This window comes from Pyxicephalus adspersus, chromosome 3 (genome assembly GCF_032062135.1).
Source record: "Pyxicephalus adspersus chromosome 3, UCB_Pads_2.0, whole genome shotgun sequence".
Lineage (NCBI taxonomy): Eukaryota > Metazoa > Chordata > Amphibia > Anura > Pyxicephalidae > Pyxicephalus > Pyxicephalus adspersus.
In genome coordinates this window covers 139,802,721-139,829,885 of record NC_092860.1, presented here as the reverse complement: position 1 = coordinate 139,829,885, position 27,165 = coordinate 139,802,721, and the positions used below count along the sequence as shown (strand labels likewise).

The window sequence follows — 27,165 nt, the reverse complement described above, 5'->3', positions numbered from 1 at the left end:
TCTTCCTGGACTTAGCAGAACTCCTGTAAGCTGCTCAGTCCTGGAATATTGTTAACCCAGCCAAGGGAATGTCCATAGCGGACTGTCAGCATGGGACTAAAGAGGAAGCCAACAACTGCAGTAGAACATTGAACATGTAGGTAGATAGAAAATTTTTCTTACTTTTCATATAAGGTAAGGGAAAAGGGTGTAAAAATAATAATAAAATAATAAACTTTTGCTATTATATGCTCATAACCAAAGTGTACAGCAGTGTTTCTCAACCAGGGTTCCTCGGAACACGGAGATTTCTCTAGAGGTTGCTAGAAGTTCCTTGAGCAATAAGCAATTTGGACCTCTCAGGTCAAACACTACTGACTTTTTTTATTATAAGGGAAAGAAGGAGAAAAAGCCAATAAATAGATGTTCTTTGCTGCCTCTCCAGCATGCACTACATCTACTACCTCTAATAAAGGAGCCATACACCTTTTTCATGATCTCTTATAATGTGATTTTTCACCAACAGATTTCACATGCCACCATGTTGCTTATCTAGTATCGTAATGTCATATGGGGAGATTTCCCACCAACAGATTTTACAAGCTACTATGATGCTTATATAGTATACTGCTAATGTAAAATACTATTATTACTGTGTCTTAAATACCCCTGAAGAAGCCAGATAAACGAGCCATATACACTCCAGTGGTTTCCTTGCTCACCCTTGAAGTGAAGGAAGGGAATATAAATCCTACCAGTTATTATTGTTTAGATTAGGCTCTTTATTCCCCAGGATATATGGGGAAGGTCACTCTCAATGGTGTGTGTTATGTTGAAGACGATGGATTTGTTCTGATCTATGTTAATAAATATAACAACTAAAACATATTATTTGGCCAAAACCTTTTCTTCTTTTGTTCTTTGATTTTGAAATCACCACTGACACCAATTTTTTGGCTATGTGTAATGGTGACATTCTTTCTACTGGCCAGCAATGTAGGAGGCATTCTTCATACTGACCACCACACTAATAGTAATTATTGCAGGGGTTCACTGAAGACCTCAAAGTTCTTTCAAGGGTTCCCCTATGTTAAAAAGGTCATGAAACACTGGTATAAATAATTGAAACCCTACTTGTTTTGTAAGTAACATGTGATTTTTCTATGTGTCATCACCCATATCAACCCTACCCATCTTGCCATGATGACTGTTGATTTATTGTTCTGGTGAGCCGCCTGTTTTATAAACAAATGACAAGTGCCTAATAAAGTATGCAATGTTCTTTTACCATTAGTTTTGCTAAAGGCATACTCCAGGAACAAATGTATAAAATGTTAAAAATATGTAAAATATATCTACTGTGTATGCAGGTTGATGGATCCATCTTCCAGTTGTTTCTAAGTCTGTAGAGTTTTACTGTGCCGGTGCTGCTTGATGAAAATAACGAGAAGGAGCTGCAACCACCAGCCTTTGATAGGTATAAATGAGTAGAGAGGGAAGGTGTGTTACTTTTGGTCAAGGGAGGACCAAATTCAAAGAGAAAATAAACCAGACTGCCAATGGAGTGTTGTTTCAAGAGATCCTTGTATACACCTACTTGTTTGTCCTTATACATTTGGAATATTTTGAACATCCCTCTAATGCAGTCAAAGTTAGAACAATAGTTACTAATAAAAAACTTCCAACTTGACTTTCCATTTCTTTAACAAGACCCTTAAAAATGAAGTTGCCAACAGTTCAGATTGTTTTTTGATTCCATTGACTTACAGGACCACCGGCCTTCAACATCAATGGCTTCAATATGTTGTTGGCTATATGCATTACTGGTAATGCTCAAGATTTTGGAATAAAAATCTTATATATTTTTTAAACAATTGCACTGGGATTTTAGAAAAGAAGAACCAAATTCGGTAAGAGGAACTGTCTCCTGGACTTGGTTTGCACCCGGTATAAGTGACACAATAAGATTGAGCAGTACTGGGAATAACCCAGTGAATGGAGATGAAACAGCTCTTCCTTGTTCTTCCAGTGTCAGCCAGACCTTAGTACAAAGTTAATTTATTATATCAGTTGATATTAGGGTATTTCAGCAGAACGTAAAAAAAATCACATAAAATATGGAGAACTTCATAAGAATTGTGAAATAAGTGAATAGGTTAACACCTGGCTTCATTCACTGAAATGATGTATTTGGTTAGCGGTTGCAGCCACTGGCCACAGCAGGGACAAGTTTTATTTTATTCCATAGCAGCCTGCTGTATAATCTTAAAGCACAACACAAAAACTATTAGTACCCGCAGGCTGGTGGAGGAAGAGTTCGTGGCAGAGCTGTTGGCACAATGCTATCTAGAACTCCAATAAAGAGATTATTTGCTCATTTACTGTAATTTGGCCAACGATTTCACCAGACAGGAAGTTATTGAAAAATCTACAAAGCAATTTTGGCAACACAGATCTTTTATTGGCTACAAGTTTTTTTTTCCTATCAATTAAAATGCTAATAAAAACAAGTCTGTAGCTGCTACAAATCACTGCTGGAAATCTGTGTAACCTACTATTGGACTTATTGCACTTTTTACAAGATGTCAATACACTGCCTAATCCTCATACGAACTCTAATTAACATATCTCTTTTTAAAAGTCATCTTTTCACTTAAAAAAGCTCAACTTTTTGTGCTGCTAAATATCTGCGGGCTGATGACCAGGAACATTCCACCCACATTCTCTGAGCCCGCATGGTCCTGGATATGTCTCAGCCTGGTCATTAGGAGAAAAAGCAGCACATCTGCTCATCTGTATGTATCATTCCTTTTATCTTTTTATAGGCATACTTTTTCCTCCTCTAACACTTCAGTTCTGCAATAGGCAAGAGTTGAAACTTAAATAAAAGCAATTATTTTTCTCTCATTAGGCCACACATTTATCCAACACTGAACCCCAACACATACAATTAAGGTATTTTTATAATGTTTTTAGACAAGAATGTTAATTTAGGTTTAACACATTTGTCCTATTAAAATCTAATTATTAAAATGTGTGAATTATTAGTGAAAGTTGTGTGGAAATGTTTCAAAATAGATCCCTAATTCCCCTAATTTTCATATAGACCCATAACAATGAAAGTCTTTAATGTACCTTCATTTTTTCTGCAAAATGTACCAATAAATGTGTTTTTTTCGTAAGTGAAAAAATTACCTGGCGATGCCAATTTAACCTGAGTGCACAATAAAGGATTTGACTGTGTACTTGTGTTCCTTAATATGTTCTTTAAAGTGGAACTAAACTAAAAAAAAAAAAAAAAAAGTCACCAGGAGGTTGAGATTTTTGGCAGGGGAGACATGCAAAGTCACTTTTCTAAAATAAATGTTCCCTGCAACTGGTGGGTTTTTATTTTTTGCTCACACAGTGTGAACCCCAGGTCTATATCTGGCACCAGTGAGATGATTCCTGGATGCTGGAGGCAATGTAACTCCATGTAAAACAATTGTCTGTTCAATGGATCACAGTGGACTTGGTGGAGTCAACAGCAAAGATGGCGGCTTCAAGGGATGCAGCGGTGACAGCATAATGAAAAAAGAGGTAAGGTAATTGAGTTTCATAATTGGCAAAAATGCTATGCCAATGCTGGTAAAAGCTCACCATTCACCAATGACTTTACTTCTGCTTTCATTTTTCCATTTTATGAGGAATTGTGCAACGCTTCCATTACATATATCCAACTCTTAGATTGTAAGATCTTCTGGGCAGGGTCCTCTCCTCCTCCTGTGTCTGTCATTTATTGTACAACACCGTGTAATATGCTGGTGCTATATAAATACTGTTTATTCATAAAAAACAACAATAACATACGCCTATTTAGCAGGAAACGGCAATACCATCTATACATACTTATTGGATTAGTAATATAAACTTGGATTTTCACACTACCTGCATTTAGTGTATTTATTATTTTGATTCCTTTTGTGAATATATATTGTGCAAAAATATTGAAATAAATACTTTTTGTATATTTCTACATTAATCTTTCATGTTTTATGTATACATGATACACCCCTATTGAAATGTTATTGGTTGGATTCTACATTTAGGGATTGCTGGTATACTGATCCAAGAACTGTATTGGAAAGGGCACATCATACAAACTTATACAGAATATAGAAAATATTACTATAAGATGCCACATCATACCTGCACTGTGCCAGTCTGCCTTTCTGGAGTTCCCCCTAAAGCCCAGCTCCTGGCCATTTAGTATCTGCTTGAAACATCTTTAAGAGATCATAATAATGCAAATGCTGACCTTCAGAAAGCTGGTATTTGCATTGGAACCTGCAGTATGGCAGTACGGGTACTTTATAGTGCCCACTATCTCACTATACAATCTTATACTGAATGCCCACACTTCAAAAATAAATCATCAACTACTTCCTGCCCAGGAGCTACTGATACATTTCAAGCCAGCCACCTGAAATGTACGGGCACGTGTTCTTAATTGTTCAACCGGGGAAGTAAAATTTGATGTCTGTAGATTTTCTACACAGTAACTTCTTAGTCACTGTAACCACAAATGATTTTCAGAATATTTCCCAGAACAGCTTTAAATCTCAGTGTAAGCAAGATTCTCAAATTCAATACAGACTCACATTGAGAGTATATACTGTATGTGTTAGGGGTGGTTGGATGATGGCAAAAGACATGCCTTGGGGTTAAAAAAAAAGTTAGTACAGGACCTTCACAGCAGACCTGAATAAATGTATTTTTGTTTATTAGGTAAGGAAACAAAGACGTGCATGGTAGGGTGGAAGGCTGGAAGGGAATGGGAGAATGGGGGCTTAATATTTGGCTGCGCATGTATGAGAACATTATTTTTTCCCATATATAAAAAAGCCACTTCTGCACATGCCTGACAATGAGCATGTGCAAAGGAACGACCAGAAGCCTCCTGGGATGCATGATGTACTGTAGGTATCCTAGGAGGCTCTGCATTTTTTTTCCCTGCAGGAGGGGCTTCAACCTTTTTTTTTTTTTTGAAGGTTTTTAATCCAAAAAATGTACTTTTTTATTTATAGTAAATATTTTTGTGATATGTTCGCTTTAAGGTCCTGCCACGGCATTTCTAGTTGGGTTCTGACTAGGCCATTGCAACACCCAGATTTTTGTTTTTAGACATTCTGGGTAGATTTGCTGGTGTGCATATACAAGAATCATTGTCCTGTTGTGTGACCCACTTTCAGCCAAGTTTTAGGTGGCCTTACATTTGGCTCTAGAATAGTTTGGTATAGAGAGATATTCATGGACGACTTGATGACTGCAGAGTCAAAAAGGTAGGTAGGTATAAAGTGTTTTATCCTGATATGTTGTGTTTGGTTTTTGGCCACTGTGCATTATAGCCAAAAATATCCACTTCGGTCTTGTCTGTCCAGAGAACATTGTTTTGCAGCATTTATATTGCCCTTATGCCTATAGGAAATTCAAGAAATTTAATGTGATTATAATTATTAAAAACCAATAGAAAAGAAGTATATGATTACTTATCAGTATTTTTGAAATACAAGCTCGGCTCCTATATTGCAAATCAAACATATCATACTCCTCCATATATAACCTTTGCTGCCTGTTTACATAAACTATAGGACAGGAGCAAATGTAATACAGGTAGTCCCCGGGTTACATACCAGATAGGGATTGTAGCTTTGTTCTTAAGTTGAATTTGTATGCAAGTTGAAACAGTTACATTATTTGAATAAATGCAATTAGGACAGATGTTTGTCTTAACATAATATTGGGCAGCGTGGTGTCAGTTACTGTATAAAATCCTCACTGTGAGTTAATCACGAACAAAGCAAAAAAAAAAAAACTTTATAGAGTCTAGACATTCATTAACTTCTGGAGCAAGCTGTGCTTTGATATGCACAAAGAAACAACTGCAGAGTTTGTCTTGGTCATTAAAGGGTTACAAAAGATTGTAGAAGAGCTCAGTCCTTAAAATCACCCACAACCTCAGCTGTGTTTAGCAAATATTTCTTCTGCAAGTCATGCAAACTGCCCCCATCCCCCTATCAAGCCTCTGTCCTGCACACAAGCGAGCAGGGAAGCCCCGTTTGTATCTAGGAGTCATCCGTATGTCAGATGTACTTAACTCGGGGACTACCTGTATATTGTAGTTTGTCAGTGCTTGGATGTGATGCCTGAAGTTTCCACCTAGTGATATTGCTAGTTACATACTTCCTATCCTAGGGTGACAACACTCACTCCTTGTACTGTACCGTTCTTTGGTTCTCTTAGGTAGCCATGACAGGGCTGGTAAAATTTTCAGAGGTATCACTGCAGGCAGCTTAGGAACTTGCAAACTGATTGGACTTCCAGTGAGATCAACAGGTATGTTCTTCCATTATTCAAATAAATATAACAAAACCCTTTTGATATTATGATTCACACACTGAAAGTAATCAAACAAAAGTAGTTTATTGTTAAGGTTTTTAATACACTCTAATAGTTGTAAATTGTTCATTAGTTAGGTAAATTTTTCATTCAAAACACCAAATCATAAATTTACTGTTCAAATAACTTTTTATTATTATTTTTCAAGCAATAAATAAAAATCCCTATTTTAAATACATATCTTTTCTTTCCAAGTGTTCCTTGGAAATAAATTAACCTGATATGTTCCACCCTTAATCCGACTCCAACTTCCAAAGAAATGTGTTTGTGGTCTCGCACCCTGATATGATATTTAACTATGTTTATTTTTCTGAATAATTATTAAAACAAGTTTCTTTCACTTTTCATATTGCATTTACATAGTAATACAGTAACAAGATTTCCATGCTTTAATCATAATCCTGTTTTTGGTCACCCACTCATGCCGCCTGTGCTTCAATTGGTATTGACCTCATTCTATGTATTTAAATAAAATAAATAAACATGACACTTCTAAAATTAGTCTACCAGTGTAAAATATTCCATTTCAAAGAAGCTTAACATGAGCTGCAAATAAATATCATCTTTGCAAGGCAGAATTTGTGCTGCGGGCTGGGCTCTAGATTTAATTAATTCATCCTGGTACATTATACTTATTTTGTGCCAACTTCCTAAGCATTATACCAAATTTGTTTCCTGTCTAACCCTTCCTGCTTTAGTCAGTATATTTTTTTCCCCATCAGAATGGAGGATATGTAAATAATATCCTATCTTTAGGATTGACAAGCAAACCCTTTTGTGTTGCTGGTGGCCCATTTGTGAGTAATGATCAAAAACCAAACCGGCAAAATTAGACTTCAGCCACAAGATGCCACTGCCGTCAGTGTACACCTGTTCAATAAAGTAATACGTCTATACAATTACAGTATTAAAACTAATTATATGTATATATATTTAAAAGATAATGGAATATTCTGGTGCTGCTATGTTTTGGCCTGGACCACAAGGTGATCAATGACCTGTGCTCACAAAAAAGATTTACCATAAATACACAACAAGGTACCAATAACCTTTAGTCATAAAAAGCCTTACCAAAAATAGCATAACAATGTTTACTGGTTACATATGGGCCCTGATTTATGAAAGCTCTCCAAGGCTGGAGAGAGTAAAATTTCATCAGTGAAGCTGGGAGATCCAGCAAACCTGGAATGGATCTGGTCCAGGATTCAAAACGTTTGCTAGCAAATAGCAAATGGTTTTTTTAAATCCATTCTATTTTCTGGATCACCCAGCTTCACTTTTGAAAGTGTATTCTCTCCAGCCTTGGGGAGCTTTCATAAATCAGGCCCATGGAGTTGTCACACTGTGGTACACCTGTAGAATAGTGAAACACTGATGTTTTAAATTACATTAAGGCAGGATTCACACATAAAGTCAGGGTTGCATACCACTGGCTGTCAAATCGCTTTACTGGATGGAGAATCCTGGCAGAAGGAGCCATATAATGTGCAGGTGATTGCAGCCTATAAGTTGCAAATAATGCTTGCAACTTGGGACACATCTGAATTGTGCTATAAGTTTTCAATTTTAATCCTGTTGGTCAGAGGTTGCTTAGCAAAAATAAGCATTTTCGTTGCTAATCAAAGGTCAGAACTTGCCTTCTTTAAAGCTCGTGTCAATCCAGCCTAAAACCTCAAGCTAATTTTTCATAAGAACAATTCTATTTAACTTCCTGTTATCTGAGTACTGTCATCTATCACCGGCCTTCAAAAATAGGTCTGGGAAATTCAGGGCATTTTGCAAGGCAAACTATGCCAGACGAGTTTTTCCTCTTCTTCCAGTTTGGCTCTAACATCTGATCCTAATATATAGGGACAATTGATGTATTTTATGTAGTTTAGTAATTACTTTTAATAACACTTTTATTTCTACAAAGTGTTGATATATATTACTGGACCTCCCCCAATTTTAAGCTTGAAGACAAGGAGATATTTTCTGGTTTGGATTAATGTTTGTTCCATTGTCAAATTAGGGGCGAGGTTGCACATTTGTAGCTTTTTGATGATACTCAACACTTTTGACAGTCAGAAGAATTCATTATCACATCATAATGCGTTCAAATGATTTAAACTTGTTCCCCCAAGCATGGCTTACAATATCTGATCAGGATATGACTTTTAAAGACCACCTTTGTTCCATCAAGCCCCATTGTTTGGATGAACTTCATAGGACAATTGTAAAGAGAAACTGTGCCAAAATGCACATGGCAAAGGACTAGTTACCAGTATTGACTGTGCTTTCTCCATTTGATCCTTTCCCATTACTGCCATCCCTTTTGCAACTTCTTGGATTGTAAGCTCTTCCGGACAGGATCCTCTCCTTCTGTGTCACTGTCTGTATCTGTCTGTCATTTGTAGCCCCCATTTAATGTGCATTGTTGTGTAATATTTTGACGCTATATTATTTAATAATACAATTAATAATAATTACTGAATTACTATGGAGGTGACCATATTGGTAGAGGCAGGGCTTAGCTTCATTGTGTCAAGTCCTCCAGCAAGGATTAAAGATGATATCACCAAACCTCATTCCAAATCTCTTGAAAATAGCAGTGTAAGCAACAATGCCTTAGATCGTTTACCGCAGATATATAGTAACAAGGTTCATTGCAGGACTGCCTAGAAACCATAGCATACCAGTAAGGGTACTGCTTGTTTGCAGGAAAAAAATGTTGAATGTCTGTCAGGGTTTTGCTAACTCACATTTACAATTTCTAGATGTTTACTATATTTATCACTTTTTAAGTTCAGGTCCAATTTATTAAAGTACTTCCATAAATGGACAATAATAAGTAATTATTTTTTACAGTTTAGCTCTTGTTGAGAACTTTTTTATAGTGCCCTTGCACGCGGAGTAATAGGTCCCATATCACAGAAACCCCATACCACTATACCACAGACAGACCCAGTGATGGTAACGTTTTCAGGTGGAGTTTTCAGAATTTCCAATCTTTAATCACTTTAAATCCTTTTGTGTATTTTTTGATCAATCCTGAACACATCCAAATGCGAATTGTATGGTGATTAGTCAATGTGTTGTCCACTTACAAATCACACTCGAACAATGAAAGCATTGTTAAAGGACACTTTTTATTGGTTTTAATAGGACAATAGTGCTGAAAATCTAATCTCTTGGTGGTATTACTTCTACAAAGAAAGGTCTACAAAGTTCTACAAAGTTATTATATGACTGGTTTCAAATCCTTTCCATGGTTAAAAGAAGAGAACATTCGGTGGTTCATTTTGCAATCCTAATGAAGACTTGCAAATACATGTGCTGGTTTTAAAAAAAGACCTGAAAAGGAGTACAGGTTCATGCTTTTATCAAATTTACTACATTTGTTCAGATAAAGTTGCAAATATACTGCAGATACTAATTTAGGTTACATTACATTACAGTTTTATCCGTGTGATAAATATGGCTCTTACATGTATACCAAAATAATGTCCTTGCAGTTGACATTTTTGACAGCTGCATTTCAGATTTATTATGTATTAGCATTTTTATAATAGTGTATAACAAGGGTGGGCAAACTTTTTGACAGATGGGCCAGGCCAGTATCAGATGAAGTGTTCAACACAGAAATTATTTTAAGCTGGGTGGGAAGAAGCTGTAGGAGGGTGGCAGCCCTGGTATTGTGACCCAATTTTGTGGACAATTTTGTACAAGCCGGAATAAAAAGCCAAACAGGACGTGGTTTGCCCGTGCCTGGTATATAACCAAATGCAATCATATTCATGGTAAATACTATTTGTTTTACAATAACAGTTTACTGAGAACGCACAAGTATCACAAAATAGTATGTAGAAATATTCAGGCATAGAAAAAGGAAAAACTAGCCTATGGTTGGGCAGGTAACTATAATGAAAATCAGATCAGCATTAGAAAATGCCATAATAAACACATAATACCAGTCCATAAATAATATTTTAACATAGCAAATGCATGTTCATTATTTAGAAAATCAAGTAATGGGGCAATGAGGGCAATAAAATGATAATTTTTAATAATTTTACTAAAAGTTCTAAATATAAATTGGATATGACATGGTGCTGACCATTCAAGTGCCGGGTTGATTCCAGACCCCCAAGCTTAATCTGCAATGTCCCATGGGGTGTCATTCTTGTTGTCTGCTGCATTCTTGAATCCCCCCTATAAGGAATTTTTATAATCCTTTTTAAATTTTATTTCAATTTCAACTATTTTTCATCAACCTGGATTGGCAAATATAATTGCAATTAATCACCAAAAACGCAATCTACCACTTGCAAGTTTATAAACCACCATAATTCAGTTATTTACCAAACTTGGCAATCAAATGACACATTCAAAAATAATAACTTAAAATACAATCAACAATGAAAACAAAATCTAGGAAAATATTTGAAAATGGTTAGATTTTTCCTCTGGGTTGCATTGGGGTCTTTTTGATCCCATCTCTTTGAAGTCTAAATCACCACTGCAGGTCCCTAAACACTGAAGTTTAGATGGTAAAGAAAATGAAAACTCTGATCAATCTATTAAATTGTGTATAATCAGTTTTTAAAACAAAGAAAAAATGTGAGGAATTTAGGCCTTGTAGGTTTCAAGTCAAGGTCATCTCTGTTTATTGTTTCTCCCATCAGAATGAGGATTTTCCTGGCATAACTGGACTGACCAGGATAGTGAGTTTCCTAGTCAGGGGGCCGGTCAGAGTGATAGACCTACAAAGCACTAAATAGGATGGAAGGCATTACCTAAGCATCTTGGAGTAGACCAGCAGCAGCCAATATTTATATGAGACAACCTCTGGGCCTACCCAGATCACCCAAGCCGGAATAATTTCCCCTATATAACCTTAATCCCATTGTTGATATTCTCATAGATCAAAGCCAGGACTACAGTGTACAAAGGCACATTGGTGTAGCAAATGTGTTGTTGGAAATCCTAGTCCAGCCTCCATCATTCTCCCAAAAAATGAAATGTTAGTAGGCACTTATTGCCTGAGGTCCTCACTTTGCATCCATATCCAGCAAGCCATTGAGCTGAGTTCATTTTGCGCAGTAACTCAGGCGGTAGTGGAGGGTGCAGTCAGCAGCCATACTACCCTAAAAATCAATTTTCTGCTCAACCCCACTCACATGGCACTTTGCTTTCTCCATGAACCCAATGAACCTAATTTAATACAAAAACAATTAAATATTATGATGAAATAATTTAGAGTAGAGTTTGGAATTTAGAGTAGGAAACAGTTTTCCTGGGTGAGGCCTGAGCACTGAAATTCAAGGTTATAAATTGGTATTGCTCACCATGACTTTCTAGTTCTGCTTCACATTAACAAGCCCTATCAAGAGACAGCTTAGTTGAGGGCCAAGTCCCATTAATTAAACTAACAGTTGATTGTTTGCAAATCGGTGCATGGAATAGAAAAAAACGTTCAGGAAGAAATGGTATTGTGTTCATGTTTTGTGGCGACAGATATGAAGACATGATAATAAGACCATAATAATGTAACACTGTGAAATGATTATCTGATTAAATGTGTACAGGACATGTGATACTTAGCAAACTATTGTTAAGAAACATTTGTTCCTAAGTAGATGAAGATATAGAGATATGAATATATGTACGTGCATTAAAGCAGCAAACTGTATAGCTTGCTTTGCATTAAAAAAAATCCAATTGTCTTATGTCAATTAATGCTTTAAAAGGCTACCAATAAAAACTTAAAACACATATACCTCCATGTGATTAATGATTTTATTTACAAAATAGGTTCACAGCTTAATTTAAAATATAGAGGATAGGGAGGAGAAAAATTGCAGAATACCTTTCCGTGGATTTTTCTGCAGAAAAAAACATATTCCTGCAGAAATTCTATGGAAAGAGCAGCACACATGGTAATAAATAATATTAGGTAAAACATATTTTTAGGATAAATAGGAAAATGGTAATAAATAATAATAAGTAAAACATATTTTTAGGATAATTATGAAAATCTTTTTAAGATAAGGCCCATGAAGCAGATCAATCAGAAGAATGTACCAGTACAGCATTTTTATAAATTAATACTGTTCAAGGTGGAGCAGATCTTTTCATGCTTTTCCTTCTTTATATTCCTTCTTTTCCTTCTTCTTTTCATGCTGTTCTTTATATAATATTTATAATACTAAAATGCAATAACAACAGCAAAATGCGGCCACACTTACCATTTGCCACAGAGCTCTTAATCCTCCACATTGCCCCAAGGTGCCTGAGGTCTTTCTGGATACTTTTAGAAATACCAATAAATGTATCTACAGTAAATTAAAGCTTATATGAGATTTTTTTTTAATATACATTTTTATTGTGGTATAAGGAAATACAACAAACGGTAGGATAATTGCTAGGAATAAAAATGAAACATGCTAAAATCCTGTTAAGAAAAAACAAATAGTACCATAAAAAGAGCAAATATTTAACAGACCAAGTAGAATAACAGTACCCATGGTACAATGAAACATATTGACCTTTTTCAAAAGAATTCTCTGCTTCTACGACTCTCAGTAACACCAAAATATGGTGTGGAGTGTTGAGAGGAAATTAGAAAGCAACAAAATGGAATTATGTTCTCAGGGGATGTCTTTCTGGCATTTGGTATAAATACCAGGTTGTATGTTGGAAGCTTGCCTCTTGGATAAGTTTAATTTAGAAATAAAGATGAGTTTTTAGAGATTCCTTACTCCATTATATGTGAACAATGCCTTGTGGCTTTGTTAGAAATAAATGCATGGTTGGAGGAAAAGAGGAAAGCCTACAATGTGGAATTGTCTTAAGACTTGTACACACGTTAGATTTTTGTTGTTGTAAAGGATCTTTAACGAGTGCTGTTCAGCTCTATGGAGAGGAAAGGGAGAGAACAAGCAAGCGGCACCCCATTGCACTCTCCTCCCTTTTACTCCATTGTGGTCGTTCGTCTTCCACCATTCGTGGATCCACCATGACGATTTCATGACTGACGTCAGACGGCCGCTGTGCACATATCAGATTCTCGTCCGAGGCAGGCCCTGAGGTGAGAATCAGACGAGAATGATCTGATGTGTGTTCTTAGCCTAACTTCCAAGAGCCATCAATCAAGGCCAGGTGCTTGGCACTTTGAGAATACTGATCACCATCCTGTTCCGTTAGTACGAGCCCGTGAGTGCAGGATGGTATTAAGGAGGTCGGTATGAATAATATGATCAACATGGCCACAAGATCATTTCATAATTCGGCGATTCCTAAGGTTATAGAAAATATCAACCTCAAGTACATCATATTTAAGACCTATATAAGACTTTAGTAGTTAGGTTTAGTTCTAGTTTACCAGGAACTGGGAAAGGCCTGTAAAGAAACAAGTGATAAATTAATTATGTTTGTGGGCTCCCCACCTTGCTCTTTCTGTTCTATTCTTTTTTTTGGTCAGCAAGGCCACTAAACTAATTGGTGGGTCACCAAAATTTCAGTTGGGAGGCTTTAAAAAATTGTGCGTTTGTTAGGTTAGAGGTGATAAATGGCGGTTTTGTCTAATTAACAGGGAAACATTTTTGATAAAAAATAAAAGAGGCATTCTTTTTTAAAATATATAAGCTAGTGGTCAATTGATTTTTCATGGGAAATGCAGTTTTTAACAGTTCTTCCCCTTCCCTCTCCATACAGCTGAACGACACTTGTGAAAGATCCTTTCCAACGACAAAAATCTAACATGTGTCTTAGGACAATTTCACATTGTAGGCTTTCCCCTTTTCCTCCAACCATGCATTTATTTCTAACAAAGCCACAAGGCATTGCTCGCATATAATGGATCTGACTTCAGGGAAAATTGGTATTGTTCTGTTTTTTTTTCATCACTATACAAACATTTTCCATTGATTTCCAAAGGGGAGGGTATTTGGACTTTCCATAACAGGATGCAAGTGTTTACATTTCAAGATCATCTTTACTCTGAAGGTTTGGTGCCATTAGACTTTACAGTAGATAGATAGGTTTGTTTGACTATGAATTCGTATGCAAATAAATCACTCAGTAGAGGTCAGCTATCTTGTTTTAAGCATAATTTTTTTTGTACGCACTGTCAGGGTACAAGCATAAAGGGGGGTCATTCATGCCTGCATTTGACCATAAGCTGTTTTCAGATCTCTGTCCATCTACAGATCTGTGCATATTTGATTTGTACATAGGATTGGGCTGGTGGGCCTATTTGATAGCTCTGCTTCCTACAGTCAGAATCAGGGATCTAAAACCAACTGCCTTTTAAATTCACAACTGCAGGAGGATATTTACGCTTATTGGACCTCATTCTTCATGACTATTTCCCTAGAAACAAAGTATAGGTGGAGAGCAACATGTAGTGGCCGATCACTTTTCAAGATAGGATTTCTGATTGTTTGATATGATATATTGCGTTATTGCTTTTTGTACTGTTGCATTAGAAGTCCCAGAACACTGAACATTTCATAGACTCTGTCCTTCCAATCATTTTTATCAGATAGTGTTTTCATATGACTCAATGTGTGTCCTTTCATCAATATTAACCAAGGTGTTCAATTTATCCACCAACAATCAAAACTCAGTACTTTTTGATTGGTTGACTGCCTCATTATCTTCAGATTTACTTTAAACTTAAAGGGCCTGATTTATTAAAGCACTTCATGGCTGGAGAGGATATACTTTCATCAATGAACCTGGGTGATACAGCCAACCAGCAAATGACAGACAGATACAGACACACAGGAGGAGGAGAAAGCCCTGCACCGAAGAGCTTACAATCTAAGTGGTGGGGGAAGCAGCCTACAATAGGGGGATATGAAGTGGTGGGAAGTAGTGAGGGTTTTAGGAAACAGAAGTGGAGGAGTGAAGAGAGCAGATGGGGGTGTATTTCTCTTCCAGGTGAAAGAGAAAAATGGGACAAATGATAAAATACTTACCTCTCTATGCAATATTTTTTGTGTGGTTCTGCCTGATGCCGCATAGCCTTTGAAAAGAAAACTTTCTGGCTGGGTCCTATGCTAGACCTTTTTTATTCCTATAGAATGAGCTGTGTTCATTGAGGATTCCAGCTATAAATATAAATGGGGCTATGGGTTCTATGGGTGGAAGATTACACCACTGAGACACATCCATGCAATGCTTGTGCAGCACTGATGTAATGATGATTATCTGTGTACAGTATCAGACATAAAACATGGTGAAAGGAATTTTGGGTAAAGAAAGGACTGTCTCTTTAAATGGGGGACATGTTGTAGCTGAGCTTGATGTACCTGATGCAGCTGATGTAATAAATATTACAAAATCTAAATATTATGCAGTGTGAAAACCCAAATAGAAAAACTTTCAGAAAGAGATGAGTGTGTGCAACTGGAATACAATATGAAACTGGTGGGGGGTTATAGACGGACAACCAGCAATGGGGAAGGGGGGAGTTCTGCAGGGGAGTTTGGGGACAATGAGTACTTGGTGGGGATTATTAGTAAAACAGAGAATATGATTACTCAGCAGTACAATGAAAGTGAAAAACGACGTGGGGAAAGAAACTTTCCAGGTATATCTTAGTAATACAGGATGGTGAGAGATATAGTTATGATGTTTTACAGTAAGGGGGCATGTAAACTGATAACAAAATGTTCTATCTATAGCCCATAGTTAGGTGTTATATATATATAAACCAAAGGCATTTAATCCTAATCCTAAATGCTAGCTTTCTGTGATTTGATGTCCACAGATTGAACCTCATCTCCTTTTGAGCTGATCAATCCCCGAGAATATTGCAAAAATTAATAATGCTATAATAGCTTGGTTAGAGCCACCTAGGTTGCCCATATCACAGAAATTGTTTACACAATTGATCAGTTAATATTGGCTCCTGCCCCTAGTGTGCAGCTGGGCTTTAGAGGGGACACAGGGCATAAAGTCTGGTTCTGAAAGAATAATTCACTCAATAATTCACAGATTATGTGATCATGTGATTTTGTTACAATGGAACCATTACATGAATATTTGTTATATAGGGCTCTATTTAAAAAGCAGGGAACTTAATGATTCACTGAAACATTCCTTGGTGTAAAATAAATAACTTATATTGAAACACACGGACCTGGAAGATTCTCCACCAGGGAGTGTTTGAGCGAATGTCTGATACCCTGTTCTTTATATAGAGCTAATAATGTAATGGTTACTTACCATTTACATGTCCAACACGGCCAGCTTGTAGATACTGCAGCTTCTGGGATCCTCTTCTCCATTTAGTAGAACTGGGTGGCACTGACATATTAGCACTTTCTGTACTTTTCAAGGGCCATTTTCAACCTTTCTGGTGGTCTCTTACAGCATTCACTGGGATAACAGAATGTCCCAAGCAATTAAAACATGCATAGGTATACTTGGGATACTAGAACCAAATTATCTAGTGGCTTTTCCAAGGTCCTTATGGGCAATTGCTGAAGGATTTAAGACTTCTTATACTCAGACCAGAGCAAGCAATGCGGCAGGGCCCAGTGGACTTCCTTAAATTTCTGTGATTGGTTATCACATTGGCCTTTCAGAAACACAACCTGAACTTTTTATAAACTTGTGACCTTTCCTACAGCTACAAATGAAAATTTTGCAATTAGTTGGGAAACATTTCTAAGACAGTGAATACTGCTTATTTTATACACATCCTTGATGAAGGGACTATTTAGTAGAAAATCCCTACTTACAGTTGAACCTTCGGATCTGATTGTGTTCTTTTAGTGAGTGTAAGCTCCGGTCTCGTAATACAATATAATTCAGAAATTTAGGGAGTTTTTCACTAATTGGGTACGTTATTCAAATCCTATTTAAGAGCCAGGCAAAGTACAGGTCCTGCCATTAAAAATAGTGAAGTCTGCTAAGTGTAGGGGTGGGGACTGTCAATATCTACACACATATCTATAAACTGGCCTCAGGTTCACTTTAATCAACATAGGCTGAACCTTCACATTCTTGGCCAACTTTCGGGAAAACTAAGAACATGCTGGGTGTGCAAAGGGCAGGTTGATTTCCATTGATAAAGTGGCATAGTGGCAGTATAATATTCTGGGAACCCCCAGTCATCTTACAGTACATTCCAATTTCTCAATTTAAGAATTCCTTTCTAGACAGGAATTGTTTGAACTTTTGTTTCTTATTTCCTTCATTCTTATTCTAAAGTTCATGACCCCCCATAATTATCTGAAACTGTCTATATATATATATATATATATATATATATATATAAACATAGATGTTTTGCATTAAAAGAGAATAACTCTTGGGAAATGCCCCAGTCAGATTTCTGTAATGTGGAATATGCTGGATTCTAATAGTTTGGGATAGTGTGTTGGACATAGTGTGTGTGTTTGGTCCCGGGGGATTAACATGTAAAACTGAGAGTACAATGTGATCCTGGAACTTGTCCAATTTACTGGCATAAGTATACAAAAGCTTTCTGTGTGAAAGTCATTGTATTGTACTAAACCAAACATATCCCTTTTCATAGGCCTGGGGGTGATCCTTTGTTATATAGAAAGACGCTAAGGTTGCAGCTAACAATCTGTTGATTTGGCCAAAACACAAATAGGCTTTAAAGTTGATCCCAAAAATGCCAGAATACATTTGTCACAGCACAGTTGCCTACATATCTCTGTTCACAAAAAAGTCTATACATCTTTGCTGCACTAATAGGTGGCATGGTGGTGGGCCCATTATACAGCTCTGCTTGCTACATAATCAAAGCTCTCATGACAACTGTCAGTAAAATTCCCCCCACCAAAATTTTATGTGTGCTGTTCATCCTCCCTGCACCAAAAACTTTTGGAGCAACTATGCACCACTGTGAATAATATATTTAAAGTGGAACTAAAGTTCTATTTATGAGCAGGCAGGTCTTTATTGCAGAAAGAGACAGGTGATGTCCATTCTGTAATAAAACATGCTTACCTGCCTATATGCTATCTTCTATTATGTATCCCTTGGGGCTGCTGGGAACTCCCACACACATGCACAGGATTTACATCATCCCAGCCTGGCCAATCAATAAAGTCAGAATACCTAGAAGAGAAGAAGGCACCTGTGACAAAACAGGGACAGGTGAGTGTATTTAAAAACTGTAATCAGGCAGGTATGTTTATTTTATTGCAGAAGGGACAGGGTGATGAATAAAGGATAATGAATAAAGGACATGTCTGGTTGCACTTTGTTAATTTTTGACATTTAGTTTTGCTTTAAAGCAGAATGACAGTCTGGCATATTATACAATAAAAACTTCATATTTCCCATATAGTTATCCCACGTGCCTTTGTCCCTGTCATCTGTATTGAATAAAACACTATTCTCTCCTCATCTCTCTGCACACCAGGATCTAAATCCAGCAGACTTCCTGGTGCTCCATGAAAAATTAAAGTAGTTTGTTTACCCTTTTTAAGTACTTATTTATTTTAAAAAAAAGATTCTACTTGAAATATTATTGTAAGGTGAATCTATAGAAACAGAGAAAAAGTAGGACTATAGTTCAAGTTTATCTGAATTAATAAAAAATAATTAAAATAAAAATAAATATTGAATTGTCCACAACAGTAGTGTTACATAAATGTAATTTTATTATAAAAATAAGATTTAATTAAAACGATGTTCAGAAATAAATAAATAACAGAATAACAAAACAGTTATCAATATAAATATAAATAGGACAATATTAGGTGCATTTTAATAAACAGTATTAAACTCTAAGCCATTATTTTTGGATTTATAAAAAGTGGGGCTAAAGAGGACGAGGTTAATCCGGTGAATTGTGACCTGTCCACTTTAGATGGGCCACAGACCCAGTAGCAGCAGAGGTGATTAGGAGATCAGAACCATCATGAAAGCCGATTGGTGCTACTTGTATTACAGTAATACATGATTGCCAATGGATTGGAATCCATCAAGTCAATCCTTGGTTTTTTAAATCTGGTCACTTAGAAAGATAAACTGTTCTCACATAAAGTTTGCCAAAACTTTTGGAGCATATGATATGATATAGCCATTAGTTGCCCATACCTCACTTTCTTTAGATTTGCACCGATAGACTTCCATGATAAAACCCACACACAATTGTAAGGTGCTTAAAAGTATCTAAAGAGCCTGTCATTTACAAATATGCATTTTATTATCAATATTCAATATGTATAAAATGTTTCACCTATAATAAATTTCAGCTAACCTACAAAGTGTAACCTTCCTCTCCATGCAGTCAGCCATAAAAGGCTACAAAAAAACAGGTGTCTATTAAGATGTTAGATCTGGGCAGAAAAAAGTCTCCCAAGGATCAAATGTTGTCCCTTAAGCTGACAATAATAAAATGTTCTAATTTGTCACATTGCACAGCAGGCGATGGGGAAGACCCCGCAACTTTTCATACCCAGCAATAGAATTCATTTGAGTCAAAATTGTGTGCCAGTAGAAGGCACTTGTCACAGTACACATAAAAACATCACCGTAAACTTTTCTCTCTAAAATGTAAAAATTTCTCTCTAAAATTTCAAAAACAAATTAAATTCTGAGATGTTACTGACATACACTACTTTTATCCATAGATCTTGTAAACCTCACACCATTACAGTACAAACACATCTGACCTATCTGTAGACTACACATTTGGGGAGATACCAAGAGAGAGGCTCAATGTAAACTTTCCTAACTCACATCAACCAATCAGCATTTATTGTTCTGACTGCACTAAATAATCCAGAATTCTGATTGGATGCCGTGGCATCCTATGCTGAATAAGCATAAGAAGGGTAAAATGTAGGTATCCCTAAAATTCACTGTCCTAACAGTCACAGTTTAGAGCAAAGTCACAGTATATCTCAGAGCACTGAAAGCATTGCAGATGGTTGCATTTGAGCCCTGAATGTAGTACTTATTTCTGCTCCCATAACATTATTATTAGTCCCTAAAATTATTGGCAGACTGTATAGCCCATGTAGCCGCAGGCCACCTAAGGGCATTCTACGAAGTGTCAGTTTTTATTCTCTGGCACAGAATCAGCAGTGTGACAGGCAGCACTGAGGCCATATTGCATTTGCCTAACACTTTTAGGCTCCAGGCATCTGCCTAGGTATCCTGGTACTTAGTCCCAGCCTGATAGCAGCATCTAGATCACAGGCAGCCAAAGCCTGTGGGAGTGTAGTGGTCACATTGGAGGTACAGAAGTCCCATTTACTGGCAGCATTCAGAGATGTGTTCCAAAAAGTTCTCCCCTAGTCTGTCATGGAAGACCTGGAGACAGCGGGGGCACTGTAGTTCATCCAGTCCTCTACGTTCGGAGGTGGGGCTCCTCTGTCGTTCAGGGTTGTCTGCCGGGGAAAGTTGTCTCTGGCTTTCGGCATGTTCGGTGGTAAGGCCCCGCAGAGGTTCTGAGGATTTTTTCTGAACGTATGTTCTGTTTCTGTTACCAATGTGAATTTGGAACTGGCTGCCAACATCTTTGTCATCCTTTAGAAGAAAAAAAAAATAAAATTACACTTACAGCCTTGGAAAGATTATGTTTTCCTATAAAATATTGATACACCTTATAACACTGCTTGTGTATTGCATGGAGTGTAAGCACAAATAGAGCATTTAGTGCTTCCTATTAATATTATTACACAGTATTTATATAGCGCTCACATATTACGCAGCACTGTACAAAGTCCATAGTCATGTTCCTAGCTCTCCTTCAAAGGGCCTCACAATCTAATGTCCCTACCATGTTATATGTTAATGTTTATGTATGTTAACCTTCAATACAGTCTAAGGCCAATTTTAAGGAGAAGCCAATTAACCTAACTGCATGTTTTTTGGAAAGTGGGAGGAAACCGGAGAACCCGGAGGAAACCCACGCAGACACAGGGAGAACCTGCAAACTCCATGCAGAAAGTGTCCTGGTTGAGATTCGAACCTGGGACCTAGTGCTAACCACTGAGCCATATATGCTGCCCCTACCGCTAGTTTCTTTAGACATGAAGCCTGTATAGACTCAGTAATGAATAACTTCTTGAAAATTAGGGTCTCTGGTGGTTGCAAAGGAAAAGCGCTACCAACAGTCTTATTGCAGGTTATGTACACCAATAACACAAAGTATCATGCTGGTACTGTAGTAGTACAGCCACCAAAAATTCTGCTCATAATTGTAGCAGTACTACCACCACCAGTCTTGCTGGTACAGCAGTAGTGCCACCACCACCAAAGATCCTGCACACACAATAGCAATAATACCACCACCAGTCATGCTAGTGCAGCATCAGTACACCACCACTAATCTAACCAGTACGGTATTTGTACTATCACCACCAATCCTGCTGGTATAGTAGCCATACTACCACCATCAGTCCTGCTGGTACACAAACAGCACAACACTAATCTTACATATTACAACAGAAAGCCCCAAAGTTCTTACCTGTCTCCTTGCCCTTTTCTGTAAACCTGAGATTTCTTCGATCAGCTCCTGAATGCGGCTTTGAGCCCTCTCCCGGTCTGCTCTCTCCGATATGAAATCATCTTTGTAGACTAACAACTGTAAGAAAAATAAAGGAGATTACCAACTCAGTACAACTGTAGGATTAGTTAATTGCAAACCCAGACGTTACTGATAATAATACTAAGAAAATACTTTGCCCATCAGGATTTCTCTAATTTTAATTGCTGAAGTTTACCTGTATCTGATGCACATTGCTTAAAATGTTGATAGCTAATATCATTGTAATAAAACATGTTTTTGTGTCATTTGATTATCATGCAAACAACAAATTTAGGAACGTTAGTAAGCTAGTAAAGATCAGTGGAGCACAATGTGTGTGGTCATAAACCAGGGCTGTATAACTTCATTCCTCAAGAGCCACATACAATTAAGGATTTTCAAATAAACAGAATTGTTTTCGGGCTCTTTGTGAAGGATACTCTATTAAATTTACTTCTGTGCTAGAAATTCTAGAATAACTAGAAATGCTGTAGTTGTGCTAAAAATTCTTGGCAATGTCACAATAAACAGACACATTCGGTCTTCTCACCTGCTGATCCAGCATCTGGATTCTCTCCTGGTCGGCGATCCTGGCACTGGCTATCTCAGAAGCTTCTTGCTGCAGTTTGGTATTTTCTTTCATCTTTTCTTCCAGAAGCCTGTTGAGTCTGTTGATCTCTTTCTGTAAGACATCTGGGTTTTTGTGTACTGAGTGTCCACCTTTTGTATGTTCTCTCTGAGCCTTAATTTCCTTCAATTGTTGGTGTAGACCCTTTACATACTCCTCCCTGCTGGCATCATACTTCTGCCACTTGGCATTCAAGTCTTCCACCTGGGGAAAGAATGACACTGTTAGACTTTCTGCAGAGTATTTTCTGTGGTAAATCAAGACAATCTATCAGACATTTAGTATACCCTTAATCAACTATATCAGGGCATTCCAGTAAAGAGAAAAGAGGAAGTATGTTATAAAAATATCACTATATTTACATAGACTTACATGCATCACTTTCTGTTTTAATAAACGGTTTTCTTCCTGTAACTTGCTCAGGATTGCTTCATTCTCAACGTCTTTGTTCTGAATCTGTAAAACAAATAGAAGACATAAATATTAATTTTCAATATTTATAAAGTGGGAAAGGCACAGTGGGTGAGGGACATCAGTCCCAGCTCACTTTTGGCACTCAGACAGGCAAATCATGGTGTTGGGAAACCTGAATTACATGTGATATATAGGCTGCTATTTCTGAAATGCTCATTGCCCGGCTGTTATACTGATTTGGCGGATGCGAACGTGAACAAGTATGGATATCCGTAGTTCAAGTGCTGCATACTTGTTCCGGGTGGGCAGCCAGGTAATGAAAATAGAGAATCATGTTGGCACATTATCTGCTGGTTTTCTGTATGTCTGAATCCTCAGTGAGATCTTATGTTCATATTTCTACCCTCCACAAGGAAGGAGAAATGGGTTACCTGGAATTGCATGCATTATCAGTACATGCTTCCTTTGTGAATGTGTAGGAGTTCTATTCCAGAATTAAAGATCTAGGAAAGTCATACTAAGACAAATGTTTCAGTACACATTCATCCCACAAATAAGGTCTAGGCTGCAAAACCAGAACAAACCTGTGGCTGTTCTGACGTCCCTCCATTTCTCCGATGGGCGTCCTCGAGGCAGGTAACAAGTTGTTGGCACATTTCTGCAGTGGCGGCTAGTTTACGTCGCAGCTGGTGGGTTTCATCAGACAGGGAACGGCACAAGACCTCACTAGTAGCCTGAACTCTCTCCTTCTCTGCCAGGGACCGCTGAAGACGGAAGATTTCCATCTCCTTCTCATGTGATGGCCAACTGGACATCTTCAGCATCTTCTGGTCTCTCTCTTCTAGCTGCTGGTGAAGCCTCTGGATTTCCTACAATTAGAGAGAACACAAATATTGGTCAACATCCATCACATCTTAGTATACATCCTGAAGAAGCTGCCATATGACAACTCATAGAAATTGCACCATTCTGCTAAGCATTTGCATATACCAACTGTATTAGGAAATAATTTACCAAAATAATTATGATTTCCTTTCTATAAGAACTGGGGGGTTTACCCCAAGACATTTCCAGTTGTAGTTTTTCCTTTACCAAAGTGGAAATAAAAAGAATCTGAGGGTCTTGTGGAAGCAACTCTGATAGTTCTGTTGATTTATTGTTATATTATGCCTCCTAATCTTGTCAATCAACGTTTTACCCCATTAGAAAAAAGTAACCTTAGGGAAAATTGTGGGGGGGGGGCTTTTTTTTTGCTCCTATAGTAAAATGTATAGATTGACGTTGTTTTGTGTACTAATGGCTAGAGAGATTAAACCCACTGCATTGAGGAATGTGGGTAGAGTAACAGAGCTATGGCTTTAAATTGGTACCAGATTGGGCACCCATTGTGCTACCTGGGTACTTGGTATATGGTAGCTAGTTGTAGATCAGTTTTAAAATAATTTTAATTTATGTATTGAACTTTAGTGAATCAAGGTGGCTCTGTAGAGTTTAAAGTGCCCATTTTTATTAAACAAATGTATTTGTCTATTTACAAAGGACAGATTTTTTCCATCAGTCATGGTCATAATAAGCTGTACAAGGTTTGCTCAGTTGGGTGTTTTTTTTTTCAAGCACCCTTCCCACTTCAGTTCAAAAAAGCCACAAGCTCTGTCTCTGTAGTAACTAAAAAACAAACAGAATGTGATGGGTAAAGGCGTGATCTGCTCTAAGCCAATAACCAGTATCCTGACAAGTCTAAATAGGAGTGAACTGCAATGACTCACTAAGCCAATTCTGCATTAGCAAGGGGTGTCATGGCAGGACATGGGAAATTCTCTAGGATAGTAAAAAATAGAAATTCTCTGGATAAAAAAGACCACTATTTTACTCTAGTGATGATCTAGGAGTTCCCCAGACCGCAGGATATGGGCAGGGTGTCAAAGTTTCCAAACTGAATGAGAAGTCACATTTGCCTTGATAACACATGACCTTACAAGGAATGTTCTGAGTGAATTGCACAACAAAATATGTTTACATGAGCACTAGCAGCACATTCACCAGAAATAAGGACAGGGTCGCTCTGGATTTGTTCTGTGTAAACATAACCCCCCTTCCTCCAAAATAAACATCATTGCAAAAGTATATGCAAAATCTAAAAGATATACAACAATGCATTGGCCTCAGTTCACAATGTTACCAGGACAGGAAAAGGATAAAATGTTATTTTTAACATAGTTCAAATCACCTGGCTAAAATAAAGTTCCTAATCTGTTTGTTAAAGCTTTGTGAAAAAACAGCCACGTGTGCACATGTCATAATAGCCATTTGCAGTTGTTTTTGAACCTCTTGTGAAAAGAACTTTGCACAACATTCTTGCAGAACTGCATTGCATGGGCAAAAGATTTAATAAAAGATGTAATGATTTCATGTCAATAAAAGTGCTGTGCACGAGAAAAGCAATCAGAACCCACTTTTCAGGAGTTCGATGTCATTCATCATCTCACACCACACTTTATTAGGTGTATCTAAAGCCAAGTTCTTTTTGATATTATTAATGTCTTATCAGTTTTTTTATTGCTTTTACAGTAAATGTTAGCACTTTTCCAAAGATTCCATGCACACTAACCAATCTCAGAAAGTGTGTGAACTTATGGTGCCACCAATAATGTGCACCGGTTATTTATGGCATTTATGGTTTTATTGTTGCCTATATTTCCTGGTGACAGTCACTTCACTTGTCATTAGGATAGAAAACAATGGGAATTCAAAATTATGAAGTCATCACTAGATATGATCTATTCCAGAGAAACCTATCCCAGTGACAACACACTATTGTCCTGATTTAATAAAGCTCTCCAAGGCTTGAGAGGATACACTTTCATCAGTGAAGCTGGGTGATCCAGCAAACTTGGAATGAACTTCTTAAAAAATTAATAAATAAAAAAATAAATAAATATATATATATATATACACATACATGATATATAGGTCAACTGTCTCAACATCTCTTTAGTATTAATTTTCTGGTCCAATATTGTACATCACATTCCTAAATTAACCATTATTGGCTACCTACCTGATTGAGGGATTCTACTTTCTCCTGACAGATGCTCTCAGTTTCTTTCAGCTTGTTCTTCATACTGCTCAGTTGTTCCACCAAGCTGTCCACCAAAGACTTAGAAGGCTCCAGATGATGGTCAGGGAGAGCTGAATTGACTTGATTGTCCTTCAGCTTGATAATGAGAGCTTCTTTCTCTGCCAGCTGCTTGTTGAGATTCTTATTCTGCTGCCTGGCTTCATGGTAGAAGGTGCTGAGGGTGCTATAACTCTGAAGTTTGCTCTTCAGGCTGCGGTTCTCCCTGTGCAGTTTGTCCACAGTCTCCTCCAGCAGCTTGAACCTGGCCACCAAGGGATCCGTATTGCCATCGCTTATGCAGGACATGGTGAGCCCAAAATCCAGCTGGAAGTGTCAATAAATCCACAACAAAAAGAATAATACAAAAAATTCCAAGTACCAGCTATCTGCAAGTTCGAAATGTTGCAAAGTGTTTGTAAACAATGTAAATAAGCGAGCAGAGCGATCCTGTGCTGAGCTGGCTGCGAGCTTTGCTTTAGTCGGTTGCGCTGCTCATCTGACACTCTTCAGACACCGCCTCGTATTTATAGGGAGGGGCGGGGCCGAGCTGCTAAAACTGGGCGTGGCTTGCGGTGCGGAATTTCCTACAAGGGGCTTCCCCCTGCTCTGTACACGTACTTTTTGCAGACATGGGGCTGTTTATAAAAAATCCATATAGACGATGGCTGTCCTTCTCCTAGGAATCCTGGAAGTGTTATGTCCTCATATCCGTACCCTGTGATTGTGTTCCCAGCTATCTCTTTCTAGGGACACAGGCACTTCCTTCCTGATAATGCAGCAAAGAGATTGCAGATTCTGTGTGATCACAGATATCCTGTGCATAGAAAGGTTTAGTATGATTGGATCCTAACAAAAAGAACTGATTTCATGTGATTTTACTATTGATTTATATCAATATAATGCTGCAGGAAGGTTTTACTGAAGGGTGCAGAGCTCATTGAGATCTTTGCATTGTGATCATGTGTAATGCAGGTAACATTATCACCCCAATGCACCTTTATGTTATAAACATCCAAAAGCATTGAAAAAATGTGCATGGACAAGTATTGACATGCGTGTTTTTACTGCATTTTAATA

At 37.5% G+C, this 27,165-nt stretch overlaps 1 protein-coding gene across 1 annotated transcript; it reads right to left on the bottom strand.

The window, feature by feature from the left end:
* Window positions 1-19,029: 19,029 nt before the first annotated feature.
* TNIP2 (TNFAIP3 interacting protein 2) lies at window positions 19,030-26,595 on the bottom strand. The gene is made up of 6 exons (XM_072406538.1): window positions 26,029-26,595; window positions 23,555-23,839; window positions 22,929-23,012; window positions 22,479-22,760; window positions 21,869-21,985; window positions 19,030-20,925 (listed from the first exon to the last, which is right to left on the bottom strand). The coding sequence occupies exons 1-6, from the start codon at window positions 26,392-26,394 to the stop codon at window positions 20,650-20,652; spliced, it is 1,410 nt and encodes a 469-aa protein (XP_072262639.1). The 5' UTR covers window positions 26,395-26,595; the 3' UTR covers window positions 19,030-20,649.
* Between the last annotated feature and the right edge of the window lie 570 nt (window positions 26,596-27,165).

Bases quoted from the DNA above. Each gene is read 5' to 3' on its own strand.
- TNIP2 (XM_072406538.1), bottom strand. From the start codon at position 26,394: ATGTCCTGCATAAGCGATGGCAATACGGATCCCTTGGTGGCCAGGTTC. The intron at 23,840-26,028 runs GTAGGTAGCCAA...CTCTAATTGTAG, and splicing joins AAGTAGAATCCCTCAATCAG to GAAATCCAGAGGCTTCACCA. The intron at 23,013-23,554 runs GTTTGTTCTGGT...TTTGTTTTACAG, and splicing joins GGACGTCAGAACAGCCACAG to ATTCAGAACAAAGACGTTGA.